The 9,961-nt window shown below is 40.8% G+C and overlaps 1 protein-coding gene across 5 annotated transcripts in view; it reads right to left on the bottom strand.

Moving 5' to 3' along the window:
* Window positions 1-4,042: 4,042 nt before the first annotated feature.
* Window positions 4,043-9,961, bottom strand: part of EFR3A (EFR3 homolog A) — an 81,514-nt gene continuing 75,595 nt past the window's right edge. For 4 of the 5 annotated variants that reach the window (XM_069854673.1, XM_069854674.1, XM_069854671.1 and 1 more), the window contains 3 exons: window positions 8,903-9,006; window positions 8,440-8,489; window positions 4,043-7,087 (listed from right to left, as the gene is read on the bottom strand). In XM_069854673.1, the coding sequence (XP_069710774.1) occupies window positions 6,982-7,087; window positions 8,440-8,489; window positions 8,903-9,006 (260 nt within the window). In that variant the 3' untranslated portion in view covers window positions 4,043-6,981. The remainder of the gene's footprint in view (window positions 7,088-8,439; window positions 8,490-8,902; window positions 9,007-9,961) is intronic. The other variant, XM_069854672.1, reaches the window with a different exon arrangement.

The following is a 9,961-nucleotide window of genomic DNA, read 5'->3' as shown; positions in this document are numbered from 1 at the left end:
CTTATGGATAAGAATCAGGGACCAAGGCAGCAAAGCGAACCTTGTGGTTGGTGTCTACTATAGGCCGCCTGTTGACAAAGCCTGCTTACTTCAGCCAGTGAGGCATCATGCTTACAGGCGCTTGTCCTGCTGGGGGACTTCAGCCACCCCAACATCTGCTGGAAATGTGGCACGGCAAGCTGCAGGCGATCCAGTAGACTCCCAGAGTGCATTGTGGGTAACTTTTTAAGCCAGGTAATAGCCCTACCAAAGGTGGTGGATCTGGTGGTCACCACTGCAAGTGAGCAAACTGAGCACCACCAAGATTGGAGGAGCCTGGGCTGCAGTGATCATGCACTGGTGGAGTTTGCAGTCCTGAGGGATATGGGTCAGACTAAGAGTCAAGTCAGGACCCTGAATTTTAGGAAAACACACTTCCAGATATCCCAGAAGCTAGTCAACAGGATCTCCTGGAAACCTGCCCTCAGGGACAAGGGAGCAGAAGAGAGTTGGCAGATCTGATGGCCGGGCCCAGAGAGTGGTGGTAAATGGTGTGAAATCCAGCTGGAGGCCAGTGACAAGTGGGGTTCCCCAGGGCTCAGTGCTGGGTCCAGCCCTGTTCAATGTCTTCATCAATGATCTGGATGAAGGCATCGAGTGCACCCTGAGCAAGTTTGCGGATGACACTAAGCTGGGTGGAAGTGTCGATCTGCTGGAGGGTCGGGAGGCTCTGCAAAGGGATCTGAACAGGCTGGACCGCTGGGCAGAGTCCAACGGCATGAGGTTTAACAAGGCCAAATGCCGGGTCCTGCACTTGGGGCACAACAACCCTATGCAGTGCTACAGACTGGGAGAGGTCTGTCTAGAAAGCTGCCTGGAGGAGAGGGACCTGGGGGTGTTGGTTGACAGCCGACTGAATATGAGCCAGCAGTGTGCCCAGGTGGCCAAGAAGGCCAATGGCATCTTGGCTTGTATCAGAAACGGCGTGACCAGCAGGTCCAGGGAGGTTATCCTCCCTCTGTACTCGGCACTGGTGAGACCGCTCCTCGAATACTGTGTTCAGTTCTGGGCCCCTCACCACAAGAAGGATGTTGAGGCTCTGGAGAGAGTCCAGAGAAGAGCAACAAAGCTGGTGAGGGGGCTGGAGAGCAGGCCTTATGAGGAGCGGCTGAGAGAGCTGGGGTTGTTTAGCCTGGAGAAGAGGAGGCTGAGGGGTGACCTCATTGCTCTCTACAACTACCTGAAAGGAGGTTGTAGAGAGGAGGAAGCTGGCCTCTTCACCCAAGTGACAGGGGACAGGACAAGAGGGAATGGCTTCAAGCTCCGCCAGGGGAGGTTTAGGCTAGACGTTAGGAAAAAATTCTTTACAGAAAGGGTCATTGGGCACTGGAACAGGCTGCCCAGGGAGGTGGTTGAGTCACCTTCCCTGGAGGCGTTTAAGGCACGGGTGGACGAGGTGCTGAGGGATATGGTTTAGTGTTTGGTAGGAACGGTTGGACTCGGTGATCCGGTGGGTCTCTTCCAACCTGGTTATTCTGTGATTCTGTGATTCTGTGATCTTTAAGGACACTTCCCATAGAGCGTTAAGAGCTGGTGGTTCCGAGTTGTGAGAAATCAGGAAAGAAGACAAAAAGCCAGCATGGCTGAGTTAAAACCAGGTCAAACCACAGGTGCCATTTGTCCCCAGCTTTCAAGATCTGCTGGTCAAACTAAAGGGCAAGAAGGAAATGCACAAGCAGCAGAAGCAGGGACAGATACCCTTGGAAGCATATACGAACACTGCCCACTTCTGTAGGGATGGGATCAGGAAGGCCAAGGTGCAGCTGGAGCTGAACTTGGCAAGGGATGCAAAGAATACTAAGAAGGGCTTCTACAGGTGTGTCAGCCAGAAAAGAAAGGTCAAAGAAATTGACCTTGCATTGATGAGCAAGACTGGCAAGCTGGCAACTACAGACAAAGAGAAGGCTGAGGGACTCAAACAACTTTTTTTGCCTCACTCTTCTCTGACAACCTCTCAAGTGTACGGCCTGCAAGGCAGGGACTCAGGGAGCAAAATCCCTCCCACTGTAAAAGAGGATCAGGCTTATGACCATCTGAGAAACCTGAACTTATGCAAGTCTATGGGACCTGATAAAATGCATTCCAGAGTCCTGAGGGAACTGGTTGATGTAGTTATTAAAGACCAATGACTATATCCTAATGCTGGATACAGACATGCAAGCTGTGTTCTTCCAAATCTTGAAGCAGTTAAAATCATACCATCTGATGTCCTCATGCAAATTGGACACTGTGAGAACAGGAGATAAAATTGCCAGTGAATGTTCTTGGAGAACAGTTAAAATTCTATAAATCTGTAGTTGGTGGTATACCCCCTTCAGTATTTTTCACACATTAAAACCGCAAAAGATTAGAGCAGTGCAGAAAAATTGAAAAATATCAAAAAAAACAAGATCAAAACCAAACCCCGGAAGTATTCAGCCACAAGGAATCCCACTGTCTACAGTGTCAACATTAGCACCAGTGAAAAAAAAACAACAGAAGATGAAGACTGTAAGGGAAGGCTGAAGGGATAGCTGAGTGAGGTGAGAAATTCTATCTGCACATGAGATCTTAACTAACATTGACTGCCTGCCCTCCACTATGCTGTACAGGAAAAGGGCACTTCAATGTTTAAGCAAAATGCCCCCAACTTGTAAAATGTCCATTTTTGTCCAGTTTTGAGGATGAGATCTGCATTATATTGATATGCTTACATTTTTCAGAGTTGGAACTTCTATCAGCCTTTTATCATAGTGATAAAGACTATTTTATATTTTAGAGCATTTATAAATAAAAATCATAATTCGAAGGTCAGATGGCTAATTAGCCGAAATGGAGAAAATATGCATTTAAACAAGTGAATTAAGTGCATTTCTGCTTGATAATAACACAAACTGATTTCTCTGAAAGTGAGAAAGAAGTGCTGCAGCACAGAAGTGCTGCTGCTCTGATGGCTGCATTTGAAATCCACACTTAAGCTAAAACAACCATCCCTTTCCGGTTACTATTAGAAACCAGTATTATATTCACAATTATAGAAATGAAACATGCTTACACTCATTTTTGAGATATGCTGAATTTTCTGATCACAGAGATAACAGATGAATCATTTGAGACAATCAAGTAACAGAGAAATTCCAGTATCAATACGCTATTATTCAGGCAATGTTGTCTTATTCACCTCTTCACCTTCTCTTTATATTTAAAATAACCTCCTAAGCATGGCTACTATTAGGTAGGTGCAAAAGTAGTTGCAAGTTTTGTCACTGTAAACTGTAATGATTATTTTTGATTAATCTTTTATTTAGCAGTGTTCCTGTGGTACACCATTTCTAAGTGCAAAATTTACTCTATTTATTCATGCTAATGGGTTTGGTTTATTCTCTTTTATATTATGCTGTCAAATTAAGGATGGATAAAAAGCAAATTTGAGTGATTTTGTTGCATGTGTTCAAAAGGGGGCACAAAGCAGCAAGAACTGTTAGCAATATCAACCAAGCATTTAGTCAGAGCACCATTAACAAACATACAGTTTGACATTGGTTCCAAAAATTTCATAATGAAAACAAGAGCCTTGAAGATGAGGAAGGTTCCCACGTTCTTCTCTGATAGAGGACAACCAATTGAGGACAAGTATTGAAGCAGATGAACACAAAACAACTTGAGAGGTCCTGTGCACTTGGGCAAAAAAAGAATTATTCTTCCTGCTTCTGTGACACTAGTAAAACCATTTAAATAAATGAATGCTATCAGAAAAAGACAGCAGCAAACAGTGTAATACTCAGCCCAGTTAGATGCCATCACTGTTTGAAAAATGCTTCCTATGAGTGAGCTGCATACAGAACTTCACACACACCAACAACCTTAATGGTTGAAACTGATATTACAAACCCAATATGTTTTCTTAACCAGGGAGGTAGGCCCGAGATGCATAGCTTATGTATCTTCCTGAAGATTGTTTGCTATTAGGAAACAACTTTTGTATTGTATATCAACTTACGGCGGTCTTGGAAATAGTAATGGTTAAATCATAAATAACACTAGCAGTTTAATAATGCTGCAATGCTATAATTTGGAATTTTGGTTTATTTTATTGCTTAAATATAGATTGCACCGTGTGTTCTTACATTTATTGAAACTGGTTCATTACGTACAGTACAGAATATATGACCATCAGAACAACAGACAATTCAGCCCTACTCTGATTTTGGACAAAAAAATCTATTTCTATCTTTTGAAATTAACATGGATATAATTTACTTTAAAGTGACCCACTATCAAAGGCTGTAATTTTTCAAAATGACACAATGGGAAAGAGAACCCAAAGCCGGAACATATTTGAACAGCTGGATACCACTTTATAGACATTGTGACAGTATTCAATTTGTTGCAGATAATACAGGGCCAGTATGCATATAGAGCTTTTAGGTTCTGCAACTTGTCTCAAGAACATAAAGAGATATAAAGAGATAAGTGAAAAAAGCAGCTTTATACTGTACAACAGAATTCTTCATTCATTTGGTTTCGTTCATTAGCTACATATAACAATAGCTATCAAAACAATACATTTTACAGTCACTCCCATCTCCCAGCTGTTTAGAAAGGCCAGAGTGAACCAATTACCAACTTAGAGAGTCCCTGAATGTCCAAAAGGAAGAAATTAAATATCATGTGAACACAGAGTGTTACAAGCTCTTCATTCCCTGCACAATACCTTCACAACACCTGCATTTCCCACACAAAGCTCACTTGAACACTGAAACCATGGAAACCCATCATTAGCATAAATGAAGAATACTTCATAAACAGAACAGAAAACAAAATGCAGAATCTAGTTATTTTCACATGCAGCATTCATGCAACAGAATTCAACCACAGAAACAATCCTGTATTTACAGCACAGTCTCTATACTGCAAGAGTGCAAACAGAAGTACATTCTTTATTTTTTAGACTCCTTTTTTTGTACAAAAGTGCACAGTGTTCTTCTTAAAAAATGACAGAGTAAGTCTTTTACATTGTATCCCTAGGTTAGATTTACTATTTAAAAAATTACACTCTTTATATAGGCCAAAAAACTATTATGTCTTACCTTAAAAAAACCAAAAAGTGAAAACTAAAAGCTAAAGTAACGAGTCCTACTTATGTGTAGACTGTGGTCTGATCAGGCTGATACGCTGCAGCAGTAAAAATCACAACGGAATGCTGTAGATAAGGGGCTGTTTCGTCATCCACTAACAGCTGTGATTGCACTGTTAAACTGAAAAGAAGGTCTCAATTACCTTTTGAGTTTTGTGAACGCTTTCTGAAACTCTCAGCATGTTATCTCATAGGTTTAAGTAGCTGATATTTCTCTGATGTCATTTCACATCAGGCATTTAAAAGTAGTCCAGTGCAATACTGTACTACATTTCAAAAACCTCAAAATCTGTTTTATAGCGAGTTTGCTAATGCTCAAAACACTTGGTAAATTAGCTGGCCTGATGACCATTCAGATCTATGCAATCATAGATTAATCTAGGCTAGAACTTCTGGAAGTCATCTAAACCAAGCTCCTGCTCAAAGCAGAGCTAACTGAAGTTAAATCACTTTGTTCGTGGCCTAATCACTGTTTAGACTGCAGGCTAATTTAAATGCCTTACATTTATTATAGATACTTCAGAACATCCATTCATGTTTGTACTGCTTCAGTCAGATTTCGATAGATTAAGGGACTTGAAACTTTCTATTCCTGGCATCAATGAAAGCTGTAATTTTTTTTTGCCTGCAGAATTTAGTGAGTCATTAAGACAGTCCTGACAATCATGATCAAAAGCTCAGTGGTTTACTGTATCAGTTTTATTTTATTTACATTTGAATAGTATAGTCAGATACATAAACCTATGAAAGTTACCACATTTTCTTTATTTCTAAAAAGGTTTGAGAATGAAACAAAATAAACACAGAGATGCATCTCTAAAAGTGCTTTTGCTTGAAAACATATAATATTCATGGCCTTTAAATGGTTTCAGCCATTCTTACAGTTTCTAAAATACCATTAAAAAGCTGTAATAAACTACAGAGAATATCTCATAGAATATATTTGTAATTTTTGTATTTATGTTGTAAAATGTCCTCAGTTTATTTTTTGCTACACTAAATATATCTCTCATGTATTTATACTAAAGGAGACAGTAAAATACTACTGCATTTTAAAAAGTACAGTCTGTAAACGATAAACTTTAAGACATGAAAAATATTGCACAGTTCAGCATTTCAAGAGGAGATTACTCCTCTCTTCGGAAAAGCAGTTTTAGCAAGAAACACAGGACATAAACTGGGTGTATGTATCTAAAAAGCACGTTATGTGATGCATTAAAAAAATACTTAACAAGTGTCCATTAATTCACTTACTGTACTTGAACACATGTAAGGTATTGTTTTTTTCCATATATTCCAAAATAAATAGGTCGGCTAGCCATGACAGCACGAACAAAAGGGAACTAAGGCAGTACTCTGCTAGATACATTTATGAAGATGAAGTAAGCCAAAAGCATTCTATTTAGATACATAATTGATGTGGAGGGGAGAAAAAACCCCCAAAACAAACGGAAAAAAATTAAAAAAGCTTTAACAGGTTCTTCAGTTGCAATGCTTCACATTAAAGGAATTTACAGACATACAAATTCCTAGAGTAAATGAAATATTCATCTATATGACAAGACAAGTTTAAATCTGACTTTTACATGTACTCAAATATGAAAATGAAGAAACACAATACATGAAAAACCTAACTTCAAACACATTACAGAAGAAAACAGCTCAGGACAGTCTCATGAGTTTGACTAGAATAATCGATATTTGGCTTATATCCATCATTATTTTAAAGTTAGTTTAGGTGAAATAAACAAAAAAATCTGAAAACTCATCTTGTTCTTTCTATTGTACTCTATTCTAAATAATGTCCAGCAGACTTCAGAAGACACTTAATACACACAAAGATCTGGAAACTTCATCTCATAGACTGGAACAGATTGGTAATGAGCATGTCCAGCAGTAATGGTCATCGTTCCTGAGGGGCTAGGTGGAGGACTGCACGAGAAAAACAATCAGTATATATAATTTATAGTTATTTAAACTGGGTTTTTTTCATAACATGATACATGAATGGCTGACTAAATTACCCTCCCCTCTCCTCACTGACCAATATTTTATCCTATTCCTGAAATTCTAATGAAATTATTATGTCTCAGGTGGGTTCTCCTTTGTACTATGGTCTAAATCATCAGTTTCAGTGATGTTACAGAACTATGCAAATGCATTTTATTACTAAGAAATACTGTTCATAGCGTGCAATAAATGTGCACAACATATAATAATGCCACTATTTTGGGTGCCCATTTTATAATCACTTTTTCAGACACAGCATCGGAAAACAGCATTATTGAATATTACTGATACACAAAGAAATAATATAAGTATACTATGACATGCTTTCTGGATATTACCCACTATCTAAAAATTCAAAACTGTAACAAGAAAATCAAGATAACTGTTTTAGATCACAGAATCATAGAATCACCAGGTTGGAAAAGACCCACTGGATCATTCAGTCCAACCATCCCTATCAAATACTAAACCATGCCACTCAGCACCTCGTCCACCCATGCCTTAAACACCTCCAGGGAAGGTGACTCAACCACCTCCCTGGACAGCCTGTACTCTTCTTCAATGTACTTGTTTTAGCTGGCATGGAGTTAATTTTCTTCATAGTAGCTAGGACAGGGCTCAGGCTTGGATTTGTGCTGAAAACTGTTGACAGCACAAGGTTGTTTTAGTTACGGCTGAGCAGCACTTACACAGAGTCAACATGTTTTCTTCTTTTCACCCCCCACCCCAGTGAGTAGGTTGCAGATACACAAGGAGCTGGGAGGGGACACAGCTGGGAAGGCTGACCCCAACTGACCAAAGGGATATTCCACACCATATCACATCATGTTCAGCATATGAAGCTGGGAGAAGGAGGAAGGGAGGGATGTTCTGAGAGATAGCATTTGTCTTCCCAATTAACTGTTAAATGCGATGGAGCCCTGCTTTCTTGGAGATGGTTGCCAATGGGAAATAGTGATAGCATTCCTTGCTTTCCTTTGCCTGTGTGCATGGCTTTTGCTTTACCTATTAAACTGTCTTTATCTCAATGTGCAAGTTTTCTCACTTTTATGCTTCTAATTATGTTCCCCATCCCACTGAAGTGGTTAGGCAGAGGCTATGTGGGGCTTACATGCCTACTGTGGTTAAATCACAATATTCAGTTATTATTTTCTGCCTACAACATGTGTCTAGGAACTCTATAGCATGACCGCCTGAAAGTAGTCACAACTACTTTATAACTTGCTTTATAACTAATTTTTCATTCATCGTATTCTTCTTCAATAAAGCCTTACCGAATGGTGAGTTCCAGTATCTGGGCAAGCCTATCATGAAGCAAGTTTGCCTAGGAAAGAAAATTAAAATTGAATTATTAGGTACTATATATCGAACCAAGCTAAAATGAATATACCAGGCCATACTAGGTGAGCGAGTTTCACATCACCACAGGTCAAATCTAGGCAGCATTTCGTATTTCACTGCTGCAAGGATTGGATTCTGAGCCCTGCAGAAGCATGTGAATGTAAGGAATTTCCATTCCTTTTCAAATGGTCTAGGAACAATCAAAAGCACACTGTAAATAACTGGAGTCTCCCAACATTAATAATAGTAAAGATAATAGCTGAAGACAAAGAACTGAACTTCTTTAGGAGTAACAGCAGCGGTGACATGCTGATACTAATTGCCTTTAGCAAGAACATCCCTAGTAATGCTTACATTAGCATCTCCAGTGCTGTAAAATATTTTTCAGAAACTTACTTTGGTTTCACATTGTGCTGCAATTTCTTCAAATGGCGCTTTTTGGAACTTTTCAATCACAAGACGCCTTTTTTCTTTTTCCTGTTCTTCAAGTCCATTGTTATCTTAAAAAAATAAGTAAATAATTGCAAATGGAATTCATAGAATCATAGTATCACTAGGTTGGAAAGGACCACCGGATCATCTAGTCCAACCATCTCCATCAATCACTAAACCATGCCCCTCAGCACCTCATCCACCTGTCTTTTAAACAAATCCAGGGAAGGTGACTCTACCACCTCCCTGGGCAGCCTGTTCCAGTGGCCAATGACCCTTCCCATGAAATATTTTTTCCTGATGTCTAGCCTGAACCTACCCTGGTGGAGCTTGAGGCCATTCCCTCTTGTCCTGTCCCCTGTCTCTTGGGAGAAGAGGCCAGCTTCCTCCTCTCTACAACCTCCTTTCAGGTAGTTGTAGAGAGCAATGAGGTCTCCCCTCAGCCTCCTCTTCTCCAGGCTAAACAACCCCAGCTCTCTCAGCCGCTCCTCATAAGGCCTGTTCTCCAGCCCCTTCACCAGCTTTGTTGCTCTTCTCTGGACTCGCTCCAGAGCCTCAACATCCTTCTTGTGGTGAGGGGCCCAGAACTGAACACAGTACTCGAGGAGTGGTCTCACCAGTGCCGAGTACAGAGGGAGAATAACCTCCCTGGACCTGCTGGTCACACCGTTTCTGATACAAGCCAAGATGCCATTGGCCTTCTTGGCCACCTGGGGCACACTGCTGGCTCATGTTCAGTCGGCTGTCAACCAACATTCCCAGGTCCCTCTCCTCCAGGCAGCTTTCTAGACAGACTTCTCCTAGTCTGTAGCACTGCAGAGGGTTGTTGTGCCCCAAGTGCAGGACCCGGCATATGGCCTTGTTAAACCTCATCCCATTGGACTCAGCCCAGGGGTCCAGCCTGTTCAGATCCCTTTGCAGAGCCTCCCTACCCTCCAGCAGATCGACACTTCCACCCAGCTTAGTGTCGTCCGCAAACTTGCTAAGGGTGCACTCAATGCCTTCATCCAGGTCATTGAGAAA

The sequence above is a fragment of the Phaenicophaeus curvirostris genome, chromosome 3, assembly GCF_032191515.1.
Source record: "Phaenicophaeus curvirostris isolate KB17595 chromosome 3, BPBGC_Pcur_1.0, whole genome shotgun sequence".
Taxonomy (NCBI): Eukaryota; Metazoa; Chordata; class Aves; order Cuculiformes; family Cuculidae; genus Phaenicophaeus; species Phaenicophaeus curvirostris.
The sequence above is the reverse complement of the archived record's forward strand: the minus strand, read 5'-3'. Positions and strand labels throughout refer to the sequence as shown.